Source organism: Cetorhinus maximus, chromosome 8 (assembly GCF_964194155.1).
Source record: "Cetorhinus maximus chromosome 8, sCetMax3.hap1.1, whole genome shotgun sequence".
NCBI classification, from domain to species: Eukaryota; Metazoa; Chordata; class Chondrichthyes; order Lamniformes; family Cetorhinidae; genus Cetorhinus; species Cetorhinus maximus.
In genome coordinates this window covers 56,034,193-56,061,821 of record NC_135886.1, presented here as the reverse complement: position 1 = coordinate 56,061,821, position 27,629 = coordinate 56,034,193, and the positions used below count along the sequence as shown (strand labels likewise).

General features: G+C 47.5%; 1 protein-coding gene across 2 annotated transcripts in view; it reads left to right on the top strand.

Moving 5' to 3' along the window:
- dram2b (DNA-damage regulated autophagy modulator 2b) overlaps positions 1-27,629 on the top strand; it is a 101,469-nt gene that overhangs the window by 8,977 nt on the left and 64,863 nt on the right. For both annotated transcript variants that reach the window (XM_078546898.1, XM_078546897.1), the window contains exons 2-3: positions 14,782-14,983; positions 26,428-26,495. In XM_078546898.1, coding sequence (XP_078403024.1) covers positions 14,853-14,983; positions 26,428-26,495 — 199 coding nt within the window. In that variant the 5' untranslated portion in view covers positions 14,782-14,852. The remainder of the gene's footprint in view (positions 1-14,781; positions 14,984-26,427; positions 26,496-27,629) is intronic.

Here is a 27,629-nt window from a genome sequence, read left to right as displayed (position 1 = left end):
ATCATTGCTTCTCCAGTGCTTCAGTCCAAGGAAGGTCACCAGCACCTTACATGGCTCTGTGTGGCTGGTGCAATAGTCGGACCTGTTTTTATCATCTTTAGAATGATCGACCTAAATGGAGTTGGTGTATTTAGTGACTGGTTTGGGGCCTTCAGAGACGGTGTGTTTGGCCAGTTCCCCTGGCAGCATGAGGCGGATCCTTAGCCCAGCCACCACCTCAGGCATTCCACTCGACTTGGACCAGCTCAAGTCTTGATGGCCAAAGTACTCAATTAAACAATACCCTTCGCCTGTGTATCTTAATTGACATGGATTGCCAAAACAGAACCCTAAACACAAGTGCAAAAGCTTCATGCCATTAAGAATGCAAATTATGCTATTAATCAATTTTACTGAGGAGTGTGAAAAACAATCTTAGTTTTTTTTGTTTTGATTTTGTTTAAAATTCCCTGTTTGACAATTGTCTGCAAATTTTGCAATGATTTAAACATTTTGAAGAAACAAGGGAATTGCTGATGTAATTGACTTGACTGTAATTGATGAAAGTCTAGGTAATTTATAGCGCTGTGGGAAACTGGCTGATTGAATCGTCCTGAAATCTACCTCTAAACAGATTAATATATTGTTTACTTCTTTAGAAATTCCAAAAGATTGATTCGAGGGTACAGCTAATTCACTTTTAAAATTAATTTTCATCTTAGAAACACTAAAGGAGATATTGGACAGAAACGTTCATTTGTAAAGGTACTTTTCCTCACAGATTACACTAGCGTATTTGCAGCAAATAAAGGAAGAGGTTAATTTATATGAGCCTTGTCTGCCTGCATGAACTCTAGTGTAGCTAGGAACTCTAGTGTTGGTAAAAAGCTGAATGAGTGCAACACCATGCTTGTGGGTAGGCTCATTTGCTCCAAAAATCTGCTTTGTATTATGGCATGTGCTTCAGCTTTTGTTGAATATGGCTCTGTATTGAAAACGCATGATACAACTGCACTCTTCAATAAACTTGAATTGGTCTTTAAGTTTCTTGCCTTGTGAGCTCAGCAGATGCTTGCTGCTGTACAACAGTAACTATTGGTGACTGAGTACATTCTTCATCATGATCGGAACAACTGCTGAAATGAAGCAAATGAGCAACTAGCACGGGAAGCCTGTTTGGAGCCCCCAAACACAGTCTGCACGGTGTTTTACTGTGTGGTCAGGGTCTAGATGGGGATCTTGGGAATTGTCTATTCTCCCAAAGTATGTTGCTCGAGTCTGTATTTTCTCAAAACCATTACTCTTTATTTACACAGTTGGACCGCTACATGAGGTTGGAGCTTCTCCTCCTTCCAGATCATTCTCTCTTCCCAGTCATGTGATCTGACATCAGCATCCTGTATGTTTTTGACGTTAACCCTTTTCTCTACAGAGGGTAGGTCCAAATAAAGCTAAGTTGGGCACCAGATGCACTTAGTGATCCACACTCCCTGAACTTCTTTTGTAAAAGCTAAAACGACATAGTTCGAGGATAAATTGTGACATTGCAGCTTTGATGACTATGCTTGTGCTATGGCAGTGATATTTCTGTTGACACAATCTATCAAATGATGCAACATAATAGACTTGGCGCAGTCACTGTGCAATCAGGGACACAGTCAGAGGCTCAAAGAAAGTCTTTCACAACCTCAGGACATACCAAAGCATTTCACAGCCAATGGAATACTTTCGAGGATGTAATGTAGGAAAAAAACAGCAGGATCCTACAAACAGCAGTGAGATAACTGAACTTAGAGACCCGGGGGGGAGGGGGAGAGGGCGAGAGACCCGGTGAGAGGGACAGACCCAGCGGGCGGGAGTGAGAGACCTTCCCAATGAGAGGCTTAAAAGACTGTGGGAGGGAGAGAGCGAGTGGCCTGATGAGAGGCCTAAAAGAGTTAAGGGGGGGCTCAGATTGTGGACCGGCTGCTTTCAGTGAGAAATGAAAGTATGACATCACAGGGAAACAACTAAGTAATTGGTTGGTGAGTGTTGTCTTATAATTTGCTAGTAATTGTAAGGTTTTATTAGTAGCAGTAAGATTTACTAGCAGTATTAAAAGTTATTAGGAGTAGTAGGGTTTATTAATTAAGAAAAGTAAAAAATGGCAGAACTGTTGATGTGTTGTGTTGTGACTACAGAATGTGGGAACTCCTGGACACCAGTGTGATCCAGGACAAAAATGTCTGGTTTGAGGAGCTTCAACTCAGAGTCATTGAACTGGAGGCCGAGCTGCAGACACTGTTGTACCAGAGAGGTGGAAAGTTACCTGGACACTGTATTCCAGGAGGCAGTCACACCCCTTAGGTTAGGCAGAACTTTAGAGTTGGTCAGTGGTTGGGGGCAGGAGGATGTGACTGCAAGTCACGCAGGTAATGGGAACCAGCATGTAGTGATGGAGGAACCTCATCCCCTGACTCTGTCCGCAGGTACGAGGTGCTTGCTGCCTGTATGGATGAGGAAAAGGACTGCAAGTTGGATGAGCAGTCTGACTATGGCATCATGGTGAAGGATGCCACTCAAGTGGTCGAGTGGGGGGAGCAAAGAGGAATGTGGTAGTGATAGGAAATAGTATAGTCAGGGGGGTAGATACCATGCTCTGCAGCTGCCACTGGGAACTCTAAAGGTTGTGTTGCCTGCTAGGTGCCAGAGTTAAGGACATTCTTTGCACCTGGAGAGGAATTTGAAGTGGGAGAGGGAGGATCCATTTGTCTTGGTCTATGTGGGAACCAATGACATAGGAGAACCAGGAATGATGTTCTGCTAGGAGATTTTGAAGTGTTAGGGTCCAGATTAAAATGCAGAATATCAAAGGTAGTCATCTCTGGATTGTTACCTGAGCCAGATTCTACTTAGCGTAGGATAAAACAGATTAGAGAGTTAAATGCGCGGCTCAAAGGGCAGTGTGGGGAGAAGGGGTTTCAATTCATGGGGCAATGGCATCAGTACTCATGGAAGAGTGAGCTATTCCGTTGGGATGGGCTCCACCAGAATCGGGCTGGGACCAGTGTCCTGGCCAGTTGTATAACTAAAGCTGTGGAGAAGGCTTTGAACTAACAAAGGTGGTAGGGGGGTGGGGGTGAAGTGTTTGGGTGAAGGGAGATTTAGAAATCCGAAGAGAAATGTCGAGGCATCAGAACAGTATAGCGATCAGGGTAAAGAGAAGCAGAGTGGGACAGGAAGGGACAGAGCATTTAACAAAAAATGTACATCAGCAAATAAGGGAATAGAAGTTTAAAAAAAAGAAATTAAAGGTTCTTTATCTGAATGCATGAAACATCTGCAATAAGATGGATGAATTAGTGACACAAATAGAGGTAAATGATTTTGATCTAATTTGCCGTTACAGATCCATGGTCACAAAGTGATCAACAATGGGAAATAAGTATTCCAGGGCATACAATATTTCGAAAAAAACAGACAGAATGGCAAAGGAGGAGGAGAAGCCCTGATTGTAAAGGATCAGTGAGAAAAGATCTGGCTTCAGAAGATCATGAAGTAGAATCAGTATGGGTGGAAATTAGGAATAGCAAGAGTCAGAAAACACAGTATCCATCCCCCTGACTATACTGTTCCCTATCACTACCACATTCCCCTTTGCTAATAGTAGATTAGCCCCCTAATGGTAGATATACCATTGGACAGAGCATTAAACAAGAAATTATTGGAGCTTGTAATAAAGGAAATGTAATAATTGTGGGGAACTTTAATCTTCACATAGATTGAGACAAACAAATTGGCAAGAGATGTCTAGATGAGTTTGTAGAATGTTTTCCTGAAAGTTTCCTGGAGCAATAGGTTGTGGAACTGACTAGGGATAAAGCTATCTTAGATCTAATATTGTGGACTGAAGCATGGTTAATTAGTAATGTCATAGTAAAAGATCCACTGGGAAATAGTGATCACAATACCATTGAATTCCATGTTAAGTTTCAAGTGACATACCCCAATTGCAAACAAGAATCTTGAACTGAAACAAATACAATTACATAGCTTAACTGGCTAAGGTTAATTGGGTAAATAGACTAAAAGGTAAATGAACAGTGGGAAAGATTTAAAGGAACAATTCAAAAATGTTCAACAAAAATACATTCCATGGAAAAACAAAAAACTCAGCTAGAAAGACCGATCTTTGGCTTACTCAGGAAGTTAAGGATAGTATCAGATTAAAAGAAGAGGCTTACGATATTACAAAAAATAAACAGTATTAAGGCTGAGGATTAGGAGTGTTTTAGAAACTAGCAGAGGGCTGGTTTGTAAAAAGTTGATAAAAAGAGAAAAAAATAGAATGATAGTAAACTAGCCAGAAATATGAAAACAGATTGCAAAAGCAAAAAGGGAGAGAGTAGCTAAAGTAAGTATTGGTCCCTTAGAATCAGAGACAGGAAGAATTATCATGGGGAATGAGGAATAGAGTCATTGAACAAGTATTTTGTGTCTGGCTTCACAGTAGAAAATACAAGTTTCATACCAGAAATAGATGGTAACCTAGGGGCTAAAACAAGTGAGGAAATTAAGGAAATTAATATCAGCAGAGAAAAAGTATTGGAGAAACTTAAGTGACTAAAATCTGACAATTCCCTGGGACCTGACGGCCTACACCCTAGGCTTCTAAAAGAGATGGCTGCAGAGATAGTGGATGTGCTGGCTATGATTTTCCAAAATTCCTTACATTCAGGAACTGTCCCATTGGATTGGAAGTTGGCAAATGTTACAACGCTTTTCAAGAAAGGAGGGAGAGAGAAAATGGAATGACAGGCCAGTTAGCCCAACATCAGTTGTTGGGAAAATGCTTGAATCTATCATTAAGAAAGTTTTAACAATGCACTTAGAAAAGTATAGTATGATTAGAACAAGTGTTTTACTAAAGGGAAAATCTGTTTGACAAATTTATTAAAGTTTTTGAGGATGTAACTAGTCGGATAGATAAGGGGGAACTAGAAGATGTAATATACCTAGATTTCCAAAAGGTATTCGATAAGGTGCCACACAAATGGTTAACAGGCAAGACAACGGCTAATGGAGTTGGAGGTAATATTTTAGCTTGGATAGAGGATTGGTTAATGGATGGAAAGCAGAAGGTGAGCATAAATGGGACTTTTTTTATCTTGGCAGGCAGTGAATAGCGGAGTTCTGCAAGGATCAGTGCTGGGGCCTCAGCTATTTACAATCTATATTAATGACTTTAGATGAAGAAACATGAGAGTAATGTATCTAAGTTTGCTGATAATACCAAGCTAGGTGGAGAGGTAAGCTGTGGGGAGGACACGGAGAGGCTGCTACGAGATATAGACAGATGAACTGCGTGGGCAACAGGATGGCAGTTGGAGGGAAGTGTGAAGTTATTCACCTCAGTCATAAGAATAGAAAAGCAGAATATTTTTTGAAAATATGTAAAACCTGTAAACGTTGAAGTTCAAAGAGACTTGGGTGTGCTCGTAGAAGAAACGTAGAAAGTTAGCATGCAGTTGCAGCAAGCAATTAGGAAGGCAAATGGTGTGTTCACTTTTATTGCAAGGGGATTGGAGTACAGGAAGAAAGAAATCTTGCTACAATTGTATAGGGTTTTGGTGAGACCTAGAGTACCACATCTGGAGTACTGTGTGCAATTTTGGTCTCCATGTTTAAGAAAGGATATCCTTCATTGGTGGCAGTACAGTGAAGGTTCACTAGATTGGTCCCTGGGATAAGAGGGTTGTCCCATGATGAGAGGCTGAGTAAATTGGGCTTTTGTTCTTCTAAATTGCAGAGGATATGAGGCAATCTCATTAAAACCTACAAAATTCTGAAGGGACTTGATAGAGTAGATTCTGAGAGATTGTTTCCACTGGTCGGGGAATCTACAACATAGGCACAGTCTTAGGATAAAGGACCGATCATTTAGGAAAGAGAAGGGGAGCAATTTCTTCACTCAAAGGGCCGTGAGTCTTTGGAATTCTCTATCCCAGAGGGTTGTGAATGCTCCATCGTTGAATACATTTAAGGCTGGGATAGGCAGATTTTTGGTGCCTCAGGGGATTAGGGGTTAGGGTTAGGTCTACTCCTGCTCCTATTTCTTGTGTTCCAGCTTCTGCATTACTGCCTGAGCCGTACACAAATTGGCATTGTGTCAAAAAAAATCTGAGTTTTAAACATGTGGTTCACTGGTGTGGGAGTCAGAGGTTTGAATTCATGGGTCACTGGCACCATGAGGAATGAGGGAGCTGTTCCACTAGGATGGGCTCCACTGTAATTAGGTTGGGATCAGTATCCTAACTAGGTCGAGATTTTACGGGATCTCAACGGGGACTTGAATGGCTCGCCGCATCTGGTGCAGGGAAACCCAACGGGGCGGCACCGCAAAATCTCAACCTAGGGCTGTGTTTAGGGTTTCAAACCGATAACCTGAGGGATAGTGGGGCTTCAGGTGAGGGGAAATGTATAAATCTAAAGGGAAAAGTCAAGGCCATACAACAGGGTGGTGATTTGGGTAAAGATAAAGAGAACATGACAGAGATAGAGTTCAATAGTAAGAGCACATCAATGAATAAGGTCAAATCAGAGCAAAATAGTAAAAAGTTAAAATTAGAAGCCCTTTATTTGAATGCTCAAAGCATTCATCATAAGATAGATGAATTAATGGCTTTCACAGAGTTGGTTGCATGGTGGCCAATGTTGGGAACTAAATATTCTTGGATATTTTGTGTTTCAAAAACTCAGAATGGAAAAGGAAAGCAGGGTAGTCCTGATAAATATTGACATTCAGACAGCTGTGAGGCAGGATCTTGGCTTGGAAGAGCAGAGAGCAGAATGTAATATCATTATGGGTGAAGATAATAAATGACAAAGGACAGAGAACTTCTAACAGTAGACATACTGTAGATTCATTGAAATGTTTCATTCTTAACAAATTTAAATTCCATTGAGAAATAAAAACTGCATGAGAAAAGTGATCCACCCGTGCCTAACGTGAGTGAACCTGGGGCGAAGCAGCAGAAGCTGGGAGGGAGCAAGAAGAGTGGGGGTTGGGATAAATGACAGCAAGAAAAAAGTTGCAAAGTGATGTCAAAGCACAAGAAGTGTTCACAGGTAAAAACTTAAGTTACCTATAAATTCATCTGGTTCAACAAATTAGTTTAAAGTTTAAAAAGTAAGTTGACTTGAATCAGCGATCCCAGAGTAAGGAAGTATGAGAGTTCAGGAGAGAAGTTTCAAACACACTTAAATGTTAGTGCAAGGGAAGAAGTGGTAGTAGCTGATGAAGATTTTTTAAGCTTTAAGTTTATTTCTGTTAAGTTAGTTGGTAGTCTAATAAACAGAGGCATAGTAGAGTGCCTCAGTCCTATCAATTGCACATCTTGTTCCATGAGGGAACTTGAGGAAACTTCTTGTGTCCTGGACAACCACATGCGCTGGAAGTGTTGTCAACTTGAACAGCTGAAGCTCTGGGTTTCAGCACTTGAGCAGCAGCCAATGTCACTGTAGCATATCTGTGAGGGTGAGAGCTACATGGATAGCACGTTTCTGGAGGTGGTCACTCTGCAGCTTAAAGGCATGCACACAAAGAGGAAATGGATGACTTCCAGACAGTCAAGGAAGATTAGTGAGGGAGTGCATTTCATTCTCCAACTGGCATTCAGTTCTGAGTGCTGGTGAGGACGATGGATCCCCTGAGAGTGCAGTCAATGCCAAGTCTGCAGCAGTCCAGCTGGCCCAGCTATACAGGAGAACAGGAGGAAAATTGGAAAAGCAATAGTGACAGGAGAATCAATAGGGTTTCTGCAACTCTGATGTGAATCCAGGATGATTGCCTCCCTGGTGCCAGGGTTAAGGATGTCACTGAGTGGCTGCAGAGCACCCTAAGGGGGGAGGTGAACAGCCAGCAGTTGTGGTCCGTATTGACATCAATGACATAGGTAGAAAGCGGGATGAGGTTCTACAGGCAAATTTTAGGATAGAGCAGGTGAATGTGTGGCTGGAGAGAGTGCAGGAGGGAGAGATATAGATTTATGGAACTTTGGGAGCAATTCTAGTGGAGGTAGGACCTGTAAAATGAGCTCACCAGTTGGTTGGGGAGGTTTTAAACTAACTCGGTGGGGAGAGGGTCACCAGGATGTAATATTAGAAAAGAGAAACAAAATTCACAAAGGCTTGGAAGAGAGAGATAGCACTAGTGTAAGAGACAAAACAAGAAGATATAAATTAGGTTTGTAGTGCATGTATGTGAATGCCAAAGTGGAGTAAATAAGGTTGGTGAGCTATGGGCACAGATAGCCATGTGGGAATATGATGATGTGATAATGGAGACCTGACTTAGAAAAGAGCTGGACTGGATACTAAATATTCCTGGATTGGATGCAGGGGGCTGAATTTTTAAATAGCTCTGGAGGTGGGACCAGAGGTGGTGGGACCACTGGGCAGCATGTTGGAATGTTCCTGCCTCTGGATCATTTTGGAACGTGGTGATTTCGGGAGGAAGAGCTACCTGCCCGTGGTAGCAGGCAGTCAATTGGTCATCATGAAGGGCCTTCTAAGGTCACCGTGCTGATGCAGACTGGAAATTTCCAGGGATGGAGCTTCCAGGCAGCAGACCGGGAATGGGGTGGGGGGTGGGTGGGTGGGAGCAGTGCTCCATGCTCCATTTTTTACAGGGCTGGAGCAAATTTGCAGGCAAATTAGAGAGGTGCAAAAATCAAAGAGTTGTGATAATGGGCGACTTTAATTACCTAATAAAGGGCAGAATTTTCCATGCCCTCTGGTGTTGGGTGTGCTCAGCGGCGCGAGCGGACAATATGGTGAAAAGGCCAGAAACTGGTTTCACAATGTTGTGAAACCAGTTTGCAATCGTCCACTCAGCCCGTCAATGGTGGGCAGCGTTTCCGGCTGTCAGACATCAGGACCCTCATTGTAATACATCTGCATATCATTGTAAGGGCAGCTTGCCGGACTCATCCCCTCATGCTGGATCGTCCACCCATGTGGCCAGAAAACACGCCGGTGCAGAACATGTCTTGACAAGTGTGACAGCAGAAGTCAGGACTTACCGTCAGGATCTTGCTGACATCACGGACATCCAAGCAGCAGAAGATGCTGGAGCCCGACAGCAACGGGATCCTGGAGGAACATCCATCGCATGCTGGGTGGATTCTGCAGCAGCATACGGAAGGTAGAAAGTCACTGTTGAGGGTCTGCTCACCACAGATGATCACCGATGGGGTGGAGAGGAAGGTCCAGCTGAGTTTGGGAGAGAAAGATGTACCGGGGGCTGGGAGAGGAAGGTGTGTTGTGGGTGGTGAGGTTGGGAGGGGGAATGAAGGTGTCGGGGTGGGGGGGGTTGGGAGTGGGAAGGGAGTACGGAGAGAGAAGAGGTTAATGGTGGAGAAGATGGCAACTGGAGAGGAAGGTGAAAGGGAAGGAGTTTGGAGGGGGGAAGGAGTCCTTAGAGGGTAAGGAGTCCAGAGAGGATAAGGAGTCCAGAGAGGGTAAGGAAGGAGTCCGGGGTTGGGGGGGACGGGGGTGGAGGAAGGAGTCTGGGGTGGGTGGGGAGGGGAGGAAGGAGTCTGGGGTGGGTGGGGAGGGGAGGAAGGAGTCTGGGGTGGGTGGGCAGGGGAGGAAGGAGTCTGGGGTGCGGGGTGCGGAGGGAGGAAGGAGTCTGGGGTGGGTCTAGGGGGGAAGGAATCCAGGGGGTGGGGGGGAAGGAGTCCGGGGGGGCGGTGGTGCAGGGTGGGGGAAGGGAGGAGTCTGGGGTGGGGAAGGAGTCCGGGAGGGGGTGGAGAGGAAGGTGAAAGAGGTCCGGAGAGGGGGGTGGGAGGGAGGAGTCCATAGAGGGGGAGGATTAAGGGTGGAGGATGGAGTCAAGAAGGGGGAAGGACTAAATCGGAGGAATCTAGGGTGGGGGGAGAAGGAGACCCAAGGGGGGAAGGGGTCCGGAGGAGGGGATGTCCAGGTGAACGTACAAGGGAGGGCTCTGTTGAGTCTATGACTACCTCCTGGGGAGAAAACTGAGGGTGGGTGTGGATTGAGGGAATGGTGAGTGTGGCTGAGGGCAGAGTGAGGCGGTAGGGTGGGATGGTACCGGTAGAAGGGATGACGAGGGTAGTTGGTGGGGACTCAGAGGCAGACACGGACCCTGGGAGTGGGAAGGAGGAGGTCGGGGAGGTTAATGTGGTTGAGGGTGGGATTTTCGAAAAGGAAGGGAACCTGCACGTTCACCTGGACATCCTGAAAAGAAAAGGGTTGTGGTTGGTAGGTGACGGTGGGGAGGTGGAAGGTGATGCTAGAGGGGTATACAGTGGGAGGACCCGCGAAGCCTCTACATGAATCTGAAAGACACTCTTACACATTATTCCATGAAAGTGAATATATTTCCAAATTGTAAAGTGACAAAATGTTTTCACTCATGCAACCAACTGTGATCAGAATTTCTTAACATTTCAATCCTTAGACTTCTAGGTGCTGCCCTGACATCTGCAGCAGGGGTGGAGACAGCCTGTGCAATGGTTGCCCTGTTGCCTCTGATGACTTCGGTGTGGTACCTCTGGAGAGCCGAGGCCTCGAGGGCCCCGGCTTGCTTTGGCTGTCCTCCTGTGGGCCAGCTGCTCCCTCTGCGGTGATAGAGGATGAGGTTGAGGGGGGTCACAGGCAAAGGGGACTCAGAGGGAGAGGGCAGCCTCTGAGATTCCTGAGTGGATGACCTAGGGGTGTCCAGCTGCTGCTCCTCCTCCCTTTGTGCCCCCGAGGGCCCTGGCCTGACTCCTTGAGGGGAAGGAGCACCTGGACGGATGTTGAGGTGCCCTGTTTCCCTCTCGCATTGTCACTGCAGGAACTCACCCTTTGGTCCCATGATGGAGATGCAGGTCTGTGAGCATTTCCACATTTTGCTGGACCAGGGTCTCCATGGCGTCTGCCATCCTCCTCATGGAGACTTCCAAACGTGCACATGTGGGCACTACTTCATCAGAGAGCAGGCAGACACACTCCTCCAGCTTGCTTGCCACTCTGTAAAGGGCATCCAACAGCTCTGTGTAATGTTCCCCTGCCTTCTGCTGACTCTCCACAATGAGTTGGAAGGCCAAATCCAGAGGCTTGTCATCTGACTCAGACCCCACAGATGCCTAATCCTCAGCAGTCCTCTGAGTGCCGGGGAGCTTGGCTGAACCCGCCTCCTCCTGTTGCAGACACATGTCTGTGTGGTGGCCACGAGATTGTGAATCTCAGCCTGCTCTAGATCTAGGTCCCATCAAGGTGTGTGTCTCTGTGCTGGTGGAGGGTGTGGGTAAGCACTGTGACGGGTCTTCCAGGCTGCTTATTTCCAGCTCTTCAATGGAGGGGGAGTCCTCTTGGCTGGAAGTGAGGACATGGATGGAGCTGAGGGACTGGCTGGCTGAGACTGTTAGTCGTTTGGCAGAGGTCCCTGTGAACCAAAGTAGAGATAATGAGTGCATGGCAGCAGAGTCAAAAACAGGAGAGAGAGCACTCACGGTTGCATTGAGAGAGGGATGGTGTGGTGCAGGATCATCATGAAGGTGTTCACTGCCAGCTTCACTGTCACCGCTGCCACAGTCCACGTCCTCACCACTCAGCGCGATGACACACTGCTCAAAGTGAGTGAGGGGTCTAATGTGGGCCACTCCACCCCTGGTATGGGACCTCTCCCTGCTGATGTGAGCAGGCTTCTCCTGCATGAAAACAGATGGAGAGAGTGTGGCACTGTGTGGAATGTTTGTGTGGTGAGCGAAGCCATGGACAGGATGAGGACCTGAGCTCCAGAGGATATGAGCCTGATGGAGATGTGAGGGTGTGTGTGTGAGTTAGTGGTGTTCTCCCTTGAGGTGTGAGATCCCTGTGGATGTGTGATGGATTTGGGAGTGAGAGACTTGAGAGTGATGAGAAGGGTGACTTACCCTGGCGGAACGGATGAGACCATTCATCCTGTAGTGGCACCGGGTGGCTGTCCTCTTTTCCAGAGTGTTGGTGCTGACCACCACTGCCACTGCCTCCTATGCTGGATTGGTGACCTTACTTGCTGGTCTTTGCCCAGAGCGGGATTAGAGGACACCACAGTGGGCCTCCACTGCGTCCAAAAGGCACTCAAGGGACATGTCACTAAACTGGGGGTGGGGGGGTGTGGCTGCAGTCATCTTGCCTTTCGGGGCCATGTCTCCTTTGCAGCAGTCCTGGGCTGGAAGCACTGAGAGGTGTGCGCACAGCTGCACTTTAAACATGGCATCCAGTGTGATGAAGCGGCGATGTGATGGTGTGACGGGTGAATGAGAGCCTGCCCGCCATGGAAACAGCGTGTTTCCCAGGAATGCATTATTAATGAGATGGGAATGGGACGATACAGCGTGAAAAGCAGCCATTGCGGCTGGCGGGTAAAACGTCCTTTTTCCCACCCATTACCTGACTTAGTGCAAATCTGGGGTGATTCCGCCCATAGACTTAGATAGTGATAGTGTAAAGGCAGAGATGAGAGTTTCTAGACTGTGTTCAGGATACTTTATTTTGACCATTGTGTTTCTAGTCTAATGAGGAAGGAGGCATTGCTGGATGTGGTTCTGGGGAAATGATGTGGATCAAATGAATCAAGTATCAGTAGGGGAACATTTAAGAAAAGAGAGAATATGAGAAGAGAATGGCAGCTAACATATAAGGAAGCCCAGCAACTGCAGGCCAGTCAGTTTAACCTTGGTGGTGAGAAAGCTTCTAGGGCAAACTAACAGTCACTTCGACAAGTGTGGATTGATTAAGGAAAGCCAGCAGGGGTTTATTAAAGGTAAATAGTGTTTCAGTAATTTGATTTTTTTGATGCGGTAACAGAGAGGGTTGATGAAGGTCATGATGGTGGTGTACAAGGACTTCAAAAAGGTGTTTGATAAGGGTGTTAGCAAAGTTAAATCTCATGGAACAAAAGCGACAGTAGCACACAACATGGCAGAGTTACTGAGAGTAGTGGTGAACGGTTGATTTTCAGACTGGATGAAGATACCCAGTGGTGTTCTCCAGGGGTGGGTACTAGGGAGTGAAGCAGAGTTAGTATTTCACGTCGAAAACCTTTCATCAGAATCTGAAACGTGATCTTTAGAGAGAGAAACAGAAGTTGCTGTCTGAGCTGCTGAGTTATCTCCAGTTTTCCTGTGATCCTTCACCCGGACACCATTCCAGTACAAAAACAGAATTACCTGGAAAAACTCAGCAGGTCTGGCAGCATCGGTGGAGAAGAAATCAGTTAACGTTTCGAGCCTTCACGACCCTTCAGCAGAACTGAAGCATAGTTAGGAGAAAGGAGAAATATAAGCTGGTTTAAGGTGGGGGGGTGGGGGGAGAGAGAAGTTGAGGGTGTGGTGATTGTGGAGATAAGCAAGCAGTGATAGGAGCAGATAATCAAAAGATGTCACAGACAAAAGGATCAAAGAGGTGTTGAAGGAGGAGATATTTGTCTAAGAAAAGTGCTAATTAAGAATGAAAGACAGGACACTCAAAGTACAGCTCTAGTGGGGGTGGGGTGGAAAGACTAACAAGGTTTTAGTTTTAGATTTAAAAATAATGGAAATAGGTGGGGAAAGAAGAATCTATATAAATTATTGAAAAAAAAAAGGGAGGGGGAAGAAACGGGGTGGGGATGGGGGGAGGGAGTTTAAGATCTAAAGTTGTTGAACTCAATATTCAGCCCGGAAGGCTGTAAAGTGCCTAGTTGGAAGATGAGGTGCTGTTCCTCCAGTTTGCGTTGGGCTTCACTGGAACAATGCAGCAAGCCAAGGACAGACATGTGGGCAAGAGAACAGGGTGGAGTGTTAAAATGGCAAGCGACAGGGAGGTTTGGGTCTTTCTTGTGGACAGACCTCAGGTGTTCTGCAAAACAGTCGCCCAGTTTGCGTTTGGTCTCTCCAATGTAGAGGAAACCGCATTGGGAGCAGCGAATGCAGTAGACTAAGTTAGGGGAAACGCAAGTGAAATGCTGCTTCACTTGAAAGGAGTGTTTGGGCCCTTGGACGGTGAGGAGAGAGGAAGTGAAGGGGCAGGTGTTGCATCTTCTGCGTGGGCATGGGGAGGTGCCATAGGTGGGGGTTGAGGAGTAGGGGGTGATGGAGGAGTGGACCAGGGTGTCCCGGAGGGAACGATCCCTATGGAATGTCGTCAGGGGGGGTGAAGGGAAGATGTGTTTGGTGGTGGCATCATGCTGGAGTTGGCGGAAATGGCGGAGGATGATCCTTTGAATGCGGAGGCTGGTGGGGTGATAAGTGAGGACAAGGGGGACCCTATCATGTTTCTGGGAAGGAGGAGAAGGCGTGAGGGAGGATGCGCGGGATATGGGCCGGACACGGTTGAGGGCCCTGTCAACGACCAATCTCTGCACCTTCATTGCCATCCTTAAAGTGTACAGAATTGAACATAATATAGCTGATCAGCTGAGGCCTAACCCGTGATATATAAAGATTTAACAGAACTTGCTTCTGTACCCAATGCTTCAACTGAGAAGATAAGGATTCCACATGCCTTTTAGCAGCCTCTCCGACTTGACCTGCCACCTTCAAAGATCGCAGGTCCTGGGCTGAAGCTGCACTATGAGCCACCCACACGTCAGCTTGAGAGGGTTAAAAGTTGGAGAGAGGAAGATCTGTTTCCTGTATGTGTGGGAGGGAAAACCTGAGAAAGTGAAACTGATTTGTGTCTGTAATGAACTGCTGTAGAATGAGACTGGCTCCCAGTGTTGGTGCTGTGTCTGCACTGTCTTCATTTCAGAATCACTGAAAGGCCTGTCCAGCTATTTCTTTATCCTTGCAGACTGTGCTTGGGGAGTTGGAAGGCAGGCGGCTGACCTTTCTTCGGACGGTCCGAGCCTCGGGCTAGCAAAGATGTGGTGGTTCCAGCAGGGGATGAGCTTCCTTCCAGCTGCACTGGTCATCTGGTCAGCTGCTGCCTTCGTCTTCTCCTTCATTACAGCCGTCCTGCTCCGACACGTCGACCCTCTGGTGCCTTACATCAGGTCAGTAAGAGCGAGAGTTTAAACGAAACGAGCTGCTGGCGGCATAGTTCCTGACAATATACTAACTGCTGACTGTCCCGGGTCAGTTAGCATCTGACCAAAGGTCAGTGGCTGAAAGATGATCCCGTGCAACTGGCGCAGTTACTGAGTGTTTCCAGCATGCGCTGTCTTATTGCCAACTTCCAGCATCCGCAGGATTTTGCTGTTGAACGTGTGAAATTATCTGCCTGGATTTAGAGCCCCTCTCCAGGAGTTCCCCCCACCCCACTAATAAAAAAAGTGGGGAAAAAAGTAAAACTTGTCCGAACTGGTCTTGTACACCTTAAAATGGAACTCCAGTAAGACTGGTGCCAGTATTACTGATTTTTACTGAGACTTGAACATTTGGGATTGGCTTTCCTTCTGTTTGATTGTCTTGTAGCCCAGGAAATGCAGAGGAGGCCAGTCAGACTGAGAGAGGGACCCATAGACATCCTTCCAGCCTGGGGAGGCAAAGGGTCACAACCAAGACATTGACTTTTGCTGCAGACCACCAGCACTTGCATCTTTTATTTCTGAGATTATTTGGTACCCTGTGCTCCCCATTAACTTCAGATCATCCAGAACATTGTTGTCCATATCCTAACTTGCACCACACCCAAGTCACCCATTAGCCCTGTGCTCACTGACCTACATTGCCTCCTGTCTGGCAAGTATCAATTTTAAAATTCTCAAAATGGTTTCAAGTCTGTCCATGGTCTGTCTGCTCTCTATCTCTATAATCTCCTCCAGCCCCGCAACCTCTAGTTGTCTGCAATCCTTCAATGCAGCCTCTTGTGTATCACCAATTTTAATTGCTCCACCATTGGTCTTCAGTTGCCTAGGCCCAAGCTCTGGAACTCCCTCCTAACTTCTCCGCCTCTCTACCTCACTTTCCTTCTTTGAGACACTTTTTAAAACCTACCTCTTTGACCAAGCTTTTTGCTGTCTTTCTTAATATTTTCTATCTCTTTGATCTCTAATTTTAACTGATAACTTTCCTGTTTAGTGCTTCAGACATCTTGCTGTGTTTAAGGCGCTATATAAAAGCAAATTGCATGTAGGTCGGTGGATGTTCCTGTTCAGCTGACAGCAGAAAGCAATAGAAAATAAGGTAGCAAATTAAATAAAAGGATCAGTTGTTAGATTGTAGGCAGTACACCATTTTCTTGTGACAATGGAACTATCTCAGTGTTATTGTTGCTGGTGTGTTTGACTTTAGTAAATGCAGCAGGTCCAGTTCCTTTAGGTTTGTCACACTCAGGCGGAGCATGTTCCTTTTTAATCCTCGATCGTTTGTGGGGAGTCTTAATTGGGGCTGACACCGGACACAACAGCTCAATAGACCAGCTAACCTGAGCTTGTCTTTTTCTGTATGTTCTTATAAGGCTTTAGGGCTCTTAGTAATGTGTTGAGGATATGGTCACTACTTCTGTGAGGAAGAGATATAAGAACAGGAGAGGACCTTCCAGCCCCTTGAATCTATTCCACAGTGAGATCACAGTTGATCTGTATCTCATATCTCTCAATATCCTCACCCAGCAGAAATCTATTCAACTTAGTCTTGAAAACTCCAATTGACCTCCAGAATTCACAGCCTTTCGCGGAGAGAGTTTCAGACTTCCACCATCCTTTGTGTGAGAAACTTAGGACATTTGCTCATTAAAGTTGATGCTGATCTTTTCTTTTTCCTCGAGTTTCTCCCGCCCCCCCACCCAATAAACACTGGCTGTAACTCGGGTTTGATTCCACAGCTCCAACCTCCAACCCCCAACCCCTCACCCGTGTGGGCTGTCTAGATCCAGGCAGTGAATACCAGGAGGTGTCCACAGGAGGAGGGGGGCAATCACAGCCAAGCTCCATCTGTGCACAGATGATCTTCACATGCCTGTTTTTTTTCAGTAGGGATCACTGGGCGGTGAGGGAGACTGGCTGATTTTTCCTATTCAAACTCATTTATACCAAGGTTAATTGTCATGCATCTACAGCTGTCCCATTGTAAACCAGCCATCTAAGCACAGATCAAAGGATTTTTCTGGTCACTAAGACTTATAGCCACATTGTGATATGCGTTTAACCAACTGATCAAGGGAGTTGGAGTTGAATTTCTTATTAAAAGCAAAATACTGTGGATGCTGGAGATCTGAAATAAAAACTAAAAGTGCTGGAAAAACTCAGCAGGTCTGGGAGCAGACTTGATGAGTTTTTGCAGCACTTTTCATTTTTATTTCTGGATTGCTTATTATTGTTCTTTAAGCATAAGGAATTCTGAATTGGTGTTTCGTGACTGTGTGCTGATTTTAGTTTTAGTGAAATTTGAGACAAAATAAAAACCTTGTGCTTAAAGGTTTCTATTCTTCCGTGGGATGTGGTGGTTGCTGGCGAGGCCATGGATGTTGCCCATCCCTAATTGATCTTGAGAAGGTGGTGGTGAGCTGCCTTCCTGAACTGCTACATTCCATGTTGTGTAGGTACACCCACAGTGCTGTTAGGGAGAGAGATCTAAGTGTGAAGGATTTAATCAGAATCTGCCGAATTGTAATCAGGCAGCACAGTCTGGAATCATTTCAAGCAGGAGGTTACCTTAAGCACTTGAAATGTTCCTAAACACCACTTCCATTTTTGTGTAATGTTGTTTTGTGATGACAGTAAATGCTTTTCAAAAATGCAGCCAGACTAATACAAAAGGCTGAGGAAAGGGTTAATCAGTCTGTCTGAGACATGATGCACAGTGAAACCAAATATAGACTTGAGGCTGTTAAACACCACCCTTCCTGTTAAAACTGACTGTTTAGGACAAATCTCTCCCCATCTCTCTCTGTCTCCCAGAACTCTTGCTGCCTTTCCATGTCCCCTCTGTCAAGTTCCTTCCGTTTCTGTGACTTGTTCCTTCTTTCTGTTTTAATCAAGCAGTAAATCTTATTTCATTCTCCCTCATGGAAGCTCCAAATTCTAACCAAGCGGTGGAGGTTGGAGATACAAGTTCAAATCCCCACCACAGCAGTGGGGGAATTTAAATTTAAATTCAATTAATAAATCTGGAATAAAAAACAATTCTCAGTGATGATGATCATGAAACTATGAGATTGTCGTAAAAACCCATTTGGATCCTTGATGTCCTTTAGGGGAGAAAAGCAGCCATCCTGATCTGGTCTGGCCTACATGCGACTCTAGACCCATAGCAATGTTGTTGACTCTTAAATACCCAAACTGGCCAAGCAAGCCATTCAGTTGTATCCAACAGCTAGAGCAATGTTCAATAAGAATAACACTGGAAGGAGCACCTGGCATGGACCTAGGCACCAGAAACGATAAAGCCACACTCTGCCCAATTGATCTTGCAAAGGCCTCCACACTAATATCTGTGGACTTGTACCAAAATTAGGAGAGCTATCCCTTACACTAGTCAAGCAACTGCCCGACTTGGTCATACTCACCCAATTATAGCTTACAGACAATGTGCCAAACTCTTCCATCAATATCCCTGGGTATGTCCTGTTCCACCAGCAGGATAGACACACCAAAGGTGGTGGCACAATGGTATACAGTTGGGAGGGAGTTGCCCTGGGAGGCCTCCACGACTGATCGAGCTGGCCATGAGGTTCTGAAGATCTGCCAGACTGGGATTACTAGGTGGTGAGAGAACCAAAAAGAGGAAAGAACATATTTGACCTTGTCCTTGCCAATCTACCTGTTGCATCTGTCCATAGGAGTATTGGTCATTGTGGAAACAAAGTCCCGCCTTCACATTGAGGATACCCTCCATCATGTTATGTGGTACTACCACCATGCTAATTGGGAGCGAATTTGAACAGAGCTAGCAACTCAGTACTGGGCATCCGTGAGGCACTGTGGGCCATCAGCAGCAGCAGAATTGTACTCAACCACAATCTGTAACCTCATGGCCCAGCATATCCCCCACTCTACCATTACCACCAAGCTGGGGTATCAACCTTGGTTCAATGAAGAGTGCAGGAGGGTGTGCCAGGAGCAGCACCAGGCATACCTAAAAATGAGGTGTCAACCTGGTGAAGTTACAACACGTGAGAACATAAGAACTAGGAGCAGGAGTAGGCAATTCAGCCCCTTGAGCCTGCCCCGCCATTCAATACGATCATGGCTGATCTCATTTTGGCCTCAACTCCAATTTCCCACCCTCTCCTCATAACCTTTCAACCCGTTACTAATTAAAAATCTATCTCCTCAAATTTATTCAGCGTCCTGGCATCCACTGCACTCTGAGGTAATGAATTCCACAGATTCATGACCCTTTGAGAAAACTCTTCACTGGTTGGAGTCATACCTAGCACAAAGGAAGATGGTTGTGGTTGTTGGAAGTCAATCATCTCAGTCCCAGGATATCACTGCAGGAGTTCCTCATGGTAGTGTCCTTGGCCCAGCCATTAGCTGCTTCATCAATTACCTTCACTTCAAAATAAGGTCAGAAGTGGGGATGTTCGCTGATGATTGCACAATGTTCAGCACCATTTGCGACTCCTCAGACACTGAAGCAGTCCATGCCCAAATGCAGCAAGATTTGGACAATATCCAGGCTTGGGCTGACAAGTTGCAAGTAACATTCACACCACACAAGTGCCAGGCAATGACCATCTCCAACAAGAGAGAATCTAACCATCACCCCATGACATTTAATGGCATTACCATCGTTGAATCCCCCACTATCAACATCCTGACCATTGACCGGAAACTGAAATGGACCAGCCATATAAATAATGTGACTACAAGAGCAGGTCACAGGCTGGGAATCCTGTGATGAGTAACTCACCTCCTGACTCCCCAAAGCCTGTCCACAATCTACAAGACACAAGTTAGGAGTGTGATCGAATACTCTCCACTTGCCTGGATGAGTGCAGCTTCAACAACACTGATCCCTGCGAAACAGCACTTCTCACCTGCCGCTAGTCTGATTTTTGGACAATTTCACTTGGTCTCTGCACTTCTTCCGACAATGACATGGGATTTTTTCCATTCGCCCGAGGGCAGATGTGACTTTGGTTTCAAGTTGCATCTGAAAGACAGCACTTCTGACAGTGCAGTTCTCCCTTGGTACTACACTGAAGTATCAGCCTGGATTATTTGCCTTGGTCTCTGGAATAGTGCTGCACACTGAGCCATGGCTGGCAGACTCTACACAGACCAATCAATGCAGAGCAGCAATAAACAAAGCAAACCCAATGCTGAGCTCCGCAGCCAGATAGCCAGAGTGCTGCCTGACCTCCGTGCACCACCTCTCCTCTCCTAGCTTGGCACTTGCTCCTGCCATGGCATGGGAACAGAAACCTGCAGCTCACACAGGAATGCTTCCATTAATCCGAAGGCTGACTCCTATTTGAGAGGAGGCGAAGGAGAGAGGACCTTAGAAAAATATAATTTGCTAAGTGGAGCAGGAAAGGTTAATCCAGGCACTGTTTCAATTTTGAGTGTGATTTTTTTTTTTTTGGTAAAAATATACTTTATTCATAAAATATCTTCAATCACATTCCAAACCATTTCAGAAACAACATTACAAGGGTACAATCCAGGTTAAACTTTTACAAGATGTATCACCAGGTGCATCAGTACAAACAATATTACAATCATTTACAGCCTTTCATTTTGATCTGTACAGCCCGAGGGGCTCTAAACAGTTCCCAGTCTCTCGGTGCGCTGTGGTAGAAAGGTCTTAGACAGCGACCCTTCCCCATTGCGCCTTTGCGGCAGCTGCCCCAAGCTTTAGTGCGTCCCTCAGCACGTAGTCCTGGACTTTGGATTGTGCCAGTCCGCAACAATCGGTCGGGGACAACTCTTTGTGCTGGAAGACCAACAAGTTTCGGGCAGACCAAAGCGCGTCTTTCACCGAGTTGATGATCCTCCAGCTGCAGTTGATGTTTGTCTCGGTGTGTGTCCCTGGGAACAGCCCGTAGAGCACAGAGTCCTGTGTCACAGAACTGCTCGGGATGAACCTCGACAGCAACCACTGCATCTCTCTCCAGACTTTCTTTGCAAAGGCACAATCCACAAGGAGGTGAACAACGGTCTCTTCCCCACCACAGCCACCTCGAGGGCAACGTGCAGAGGGGGTGAGCCTCCTGGCGTGTAGGAAGGATCTGACGGGGAGGGCCTTTCTCACCACCAGCCAAGCTACGTCTTGGTGCTTGTTGGAAAGTTCTGGCGATGAGGCATTCTGCCAAATGACTTTGACAGTCTGCTCGGGGAACCATCCCACAGGGTCCACCCTCTCCTTTTCCCTCAGGGCCTCTAGGACGTTACGTGCTGACCACTGCCTGATGGACTTGTGGTCAAAGGTGTTTTTCTGCATAAATTTTTCCACCAGGGACAGGTGGTACGGCACGGTCCAACTACTTGGAGCGTTCCGCGGCAGCGTGGCCAGACCCATCCTTCGCAACACCGGGGACAGGTAGAACCTCAGCACGTAGTGACACTTGGTGTTTGCGTACTGAGGGTCTACGCACCGCTTGATGCAGCCACACACAAAGGTGGCCATCAGTATGAGGGCGATGTTGGGCACGTTTTTTCCCCCTTTATCTAGAGGCTTGTACATCGCGTCCCTGCGGACACGATCCATTTTCGACCTCCAGATAAAGCGGAAGATGGCTCGAGTGATCGCCATCGCGCAGGAGTCTGGAATGGGCCAGACCTGCGCCACGTACAGCAACAGCGAGAGTACCTCACACCTGATGACCAGGTTCTTTCCCGCAATGGAGAGGGAGCGTCGCTCCCACATGCCCAGTTTCCTTTTCACCATAGCCACTCGCTCCTTCCAGTTTCTAACGCATGCCCCGGTCCCTCCGAACCATATCCCCAGCACCTTCAGGCCGTCAGCCCTGACAGTGAAGGGGACAAAGGATCGGTCAGCCCAGTTCCCAAAGAACATGGCCTCGCTCTTCCCACGATTTACCTTGGCTCCCGAGGCCAGTTCGAACTGGTCGCAGATGTGCATCAGTCTGCGCACCGACAGCGGATCCGAGCAGAAGACGGCGACGTCGTCCATGTACAGGGAGGCTTTTACCTGAGTGCCTCCACTGCCTGGGATCATCACTCCTCTTATGCCCGGATCCTTCCTGATGGACTCGGCAAAGGGTTCTATGCAACACACGAAAAGGACAGGCGAGAGAGGACAGCCCTGCCTGACTCCAGATTTAATCGGAAAGCTATCTGTTTCCCACCCATTGATTGAGACTGCGCTACTGATGTTAGTGTAGAGCAGTTGGATCCAATTTCGAATTCCCTCCCCAAACCCCATTTTGGAGAGCACATCCCCCATGTAGGTGTGCGATATTCTGTCAAAGGCCTTCTCCTGATCCAAGCTGATGAGGCAGGTATCCACACCCCTGTCCTGTACATAGGCAATCGTATCCCTAAGCAGCGCCAGGCTGTCAGAGATCTTCCTGCCTGGCACAGAGCAGGTCTGGTCAGGGTGAATCACCAATTCCAGAGCGGATTTGACCCGGTTGGCGATGACCTTGGACAGAATCTTATAGTCCACATTCAACAGTGAAATGGGTCGCCAATTTCTAATTTCCTCCCTTTCCCCCTTGTGCTTGTAGATGAGGGTGATGATGCCTTTCCTCATGGATTCTGACATACTACCGGCCAGGAGCATACTCTCGTACACTCCTAGCAGGTCTGGGCCGATCAAGTCCCACAGAGCCCAATACAACTCCGCCGGCAAGCCGTCGCTTCCGGGGGTTTTACTCTTCTCGAAGGACTCGAGGGCCTTAGTCAGTTCATCAGGAGTTAGCGGTTTGTCCAGGCTCTCCCGCGTACTGTGGTCTAAGACCTCCGTGATAGAGGACAGGAAGGACTGGGAGGCCATGCTGTCCGTGGGCTTCACGTCATACAATCCGGCATAAAAGGATTTGCTGATCCTCAGAATGTCGGACCGTGATGACTTTACTGAGCCGTCTTCTTCCTTCAGGCTGCTGATCACAGAGCGCTCTCTGTGTACCTTTTGGAAGAAGAAACGTGAGCACGTCTCATCCTGCTCCACGGAGCGGACTCTGGAACGGAAGATGATCTTGGAGGCCTCCGAGGCAAAGTGCGAGGCTTGCTGGCCCTTCACCTCTTGGAGCTCCTCCTTGACATCGACCCCCATCGACTGCAGCCGGAGCAGATTCTGCATCTTTTTCTGGAGTCGGGACATTTCCCTCTGTTCCTTTCTAGCTTTCTGGGTGCCTTTGAGGATGAAAAACCTCTTGATGCTTCCCTTGGTCGCTTCCCACCAGTGTGTCAGGGACTCAAAGAGGGGTTTCACGGTTCTCCAACCTTTGTAATCCCTCTTGAGCTCCTCAATGTTCTCTGGGGTCAGCAGTTGCACATTTAGCTTCCATGCCCCCCTGCCCACCCTCAGGTCCTTCTCCAAGTGGCAGTCCGCCAGTAGGAGGCAGTGGTCAGAGAAGAACACCGGCTTGACCTCGGTGGATCTGACTGTGAATGCACGGGACACAAACAGGAAGTCTATCCTGGAACGAATGGACCCGTCTGGCCGCGACCAGGTGTATCTACGCTGCGCTCCGTCTGCAGGGTTGCTGAAGACGTCATGCAGCTTGGCATCCTTAACTGTTTCCATCAGGGATCTGGACGTAGCGTCCAATCTGCTGCCGGCCCTGCCGGATCGTCCAGCCGCATCGATGATGCAGTTGAAGTCACCGCCCAGAATGACCGGCCTGGAGGTCGCCAGCAGCAGTGGGAGCTGCTGAAAAACCTCCAGCCGCTCAGCCCCTTGTGCCGGGCCATACACGTTAATTAACCGGAGTGGAGCGTTCTTGTACATTACGTCTGCTACGAGGAGTCGCCCGCCCACCACCTCCTTGACCTCGGAGACGGTGAAGTTGCCTCCCCGCAGCAGAATACCCAGGCCGGAGGAACGAGAGTCGTTTCCGCCCAACCAGATCGATGGCCCGTGGGACCACCATCGTGACCATTGCCTGTAGGAGCTGAGGTGCGGTATCGCACACTCCTGCAGAAACAACAGGTCAGCTTTGACCTTGGCTAGGTAGTCCAAGGTCGCAACACATCGCGTAGTAGATTTAATGCTACGCACATTTATGGATACAATCTTTAAACCCATTTTAAAGCATTTATTCTCCTACCAAACCCACTGTCTCTGAGAGTCCCAGACCTTTAGTCTGCTCCTTCATACCCGTAGTGAGCTAAAATTCCTTCACTTTGGATGGGCTGAGGTAGATCTCCTTGGCCGTGTTCTGCTCCGGTGGCATCTGGAGGTTCACGTAGAGAGTGGGTTTTGAGATGACCTTTGCTGGAGAAGCTTCTCCAAAACTCACCCCCTCTGGGGTGTTGCTGTTCCCGGCTTCCTGGAGCTGGGGTGCGATGATTGCCTCACTGCTCCCAGATTCCAGGGGCTGTGGTGCACTGGCCTCCTCAGGTTGCAGGCAAAGTTGGGGTGCGCTGGTCTCCTTGTTGTCTCCAATTTTCTGGAGCTCGGGTGTCTCGTCCTCCAACGCCCTGGAGCTTTGCCGCCTCTTCTGTCGGTGCCGCCCTGGCACTTCATCATCCGAAGAGCTGCTGCCCTTGTCATCCGTGTCGGATGGGAGACGCCTCTTGCCGCTTCTCTGGGAAACGCCTTTGCTTCTTCTTCGCTCCCTCTTACTTTTCTTGTTCTTCACCGTCCACCACTCCCCCTGCTGCTTTTCCACTGCTGCCTCCTCCTCCATTGATTCGCTGTCCTGAGGACTGGGAGGTACAGGGGGTAGTGCTGCTGATTGGCTCTCTGTTGCCTCGATCTCTTTCTCCACCTTGTCTCTCTCTGTGTCCTCCTTTGTCCCGTTGAGCTCCCTGGGGCCTTGGTGGTTGGAGTGACACGAAACATTTCTTCTGCTTCCCCCTGGTCGGCTTTGGCTGCCTGTGCGTAAGTACGGCAGCGTTTGGGGCAGGTCCTGTAGAGGTGACCTGCCTCGCCACACAGGTTGCAGCACTTGGCCTGTTTGCAGTCTTTTGTCTGGTGCCCTTCCTGTTTGCAGATCTTGCAGAGGGAGGCGCTGCAGTTGGCCGCCACATGACCAGCCTTGCCGCATGAGCGACAATGCTTGGGTTGCCCAGCGTAGACCAGGTAGCCACGGTTTCCCCCGATAGCGAAACTGGAAGGAGGGTGGAAAATGGCTCCCTTACCATCGGTCTTTAGCGTGACCTTAAACAGGCGTTTGCCTGTCCAGATCCCCAAGTCGTCTCGAATCTCGGTGCCGCTCCCCACCTTATCGAAGTACCTGGTGAGGAAGGTGACCACGTCGGCGACAGGGACGAAGGGGTTGTACACATGCACCATAACCACACTTTCCCGTTGCAACGGCAGAGAAAAGTGCGGCTCCGCCGTCAGGATCTTCATCTCCGGCAGGTCTCTCTTCTCCTCGAACACCCTCAGGAGCCGGACGCAGTCTGCCACCCGCTTGAACGTCACGTCAAAATAACCACCTTTGCGGGAGTCATGCAGGGTGAAGATCTCCGGAGCTTGGAAGCCGCACGCCTTCAACAGGATCCTCCTGGTGAAGAAGCCCCGATCCATAGGTGATCCTCCTTCGCTGTGGTTCACCGTGACTCGGACGGTGATAGGTAATCCACGGTATGGATTTGGATTGCGATTGGTTATAGCCCTTCCATCCCGACCTTGCCTTGGTAAGACCATGGTGTCGCCCCTGCAACACTTGATCTTAGCCAAAAGGCCGAGAAGCGATCAGGACAAGATGCAAATTGAGAAAGTGGGCAATGCTGACAGTGGCCTTTGGCTGGGGCGGTGGGGGAGACACCATTGAACACATCACAGTCACCATGGCCAGTCTACAAGTCTCTGATGTGGATGGGGCTTTGAATACAACACTGTAAACCTCTTAGTTAGAGTGTCGATCTCAAGGCCACCTGGCTCAAGCAGGATGTGAAACTTCAACATCTGACAGTGCTTAAAATAGTCCTGAGGCATGCAAATGACTAAACCTACTCAATACTCACTCTCAACTTCTGCCTTTCAACTCACATTCTGCAGTTTGATCCGACTCCTTGTTTCACACACACTGTTTCCCTAGTTACATGCTGTAAAACTCTTCATACCTGATATTGTTACAAGCCTTAAATCATCGGCTAGCAGGAAAGCTGGTCTATAAATGTCTCTCAAGATGAGACATTGCACACTGGACATTCAGACTGTTATTGGGACTTTGTACTTATTTTTGTTCTTAGTTTCACTGGGCCACATGTTTCTTCACTACATTAGTAGTTCCCTAAAAGGTGCATTTATTGTGATGATTTCTGCTTAGCGATCCTGAGGCCATACACTAACAATTAGTCTATCAAAAGGGCAGTGTGCGTCTCTTTGAGGCATGGGGCTCTATCTGTTTCTCAGACCGGGGGTTACAGCTGGATGTGGGTACTCACCATCTTGTGTTTATCTCTCACAGTGACACTGGCACAACTCCACCTGAACGATGTGTGTTTGGGATCATGCTGAGTATTTCTGCCTTCTTAGGTAAGAACCAACTCTAGTTACATCCTGAATACTTCTGTTTTCTTCTTAAATTTCTCTTGTGTAGAGAGCTGTCAGATGTTTAACTCTGAATACTTTAATTGGAACTTTTGAATGATGATGGGAGTGGGATGTGGTGAATGTGTTTAACCCTTTTTCCCTTATTAATACAAGATCAATTTTCCTGCATCCTCCCTGTAATAAAGGGAAATTTCAGCATGCTTACTGGATGGTTTTTAGTTATCTTATTATCTTGTTTGAATGCTTTAGAATCGCTAAATCAGCTTGGGGAGGACAGTGTGGGTGATCCTGTCACAGGGCAATGGATTATGCCTGAAAATTTCAAGTTGGGTCACTGCAGAGTAATGCCAGTAGCTGATGAAATCGCCCTCAAGGATAACGTGTGATGACCTGTGTGTTTTGGGAAGCATGTATTTTTTTTATGTGATGCCCCTTTAAAACCAAAGTAAGCTGGGGAGTAGAAATAGCAGGTTATATCAGATGAATATGTGGCTGAAGAAATAGTGTGAGGGGGAGTGTTTCAGATTCCTGGGACATTGGGACCGGTTCTGGGGGAGGTGGAACCAGTACAAACTGGACGGGTTACACCTGGGCAGGACTGGGACTGATGTCCTAGGGGGAATATTTGCTAGTGTGGTTGAGGAGGGTTTAAACTAAAATGGCAGGGGGATGGGAACCTATGCAAGGAGTCAGAGGAGGGGGAATCAAGGACAAGAACAAAAGACAGAAAGGGGAATAAGAAAAGTGGTAGGCAGAGAAATCAAAGGCAAGAATCAAACAGGGCCTCAGTGAAAAATAGTGGGAACAGGACAAGTAATGTTAAAAAGACAAGCCTTAAGGCTTTGTGCCTGAACACGAGGAGCGTTCGCAATAAAGTGGATGAATTAACCGCGCAAATAGATGTAAACAGATATGATATAGTCGGGATTACGAAGACATGGCTGCAGGGTGACCAGGGATAGGAACTGAACATCCAGGGGTATTCAGTATTTAGGAAGGACAGACAAAAAGGAAAAGGTGGTGGAGTTGCATCGCTGGTTAAAGAGGAAACTAACGCAATAGTGAGGAAAGATATTAGCTCCAACGATGTGGAGTCTGTATGGGTAGAGCTGCGAA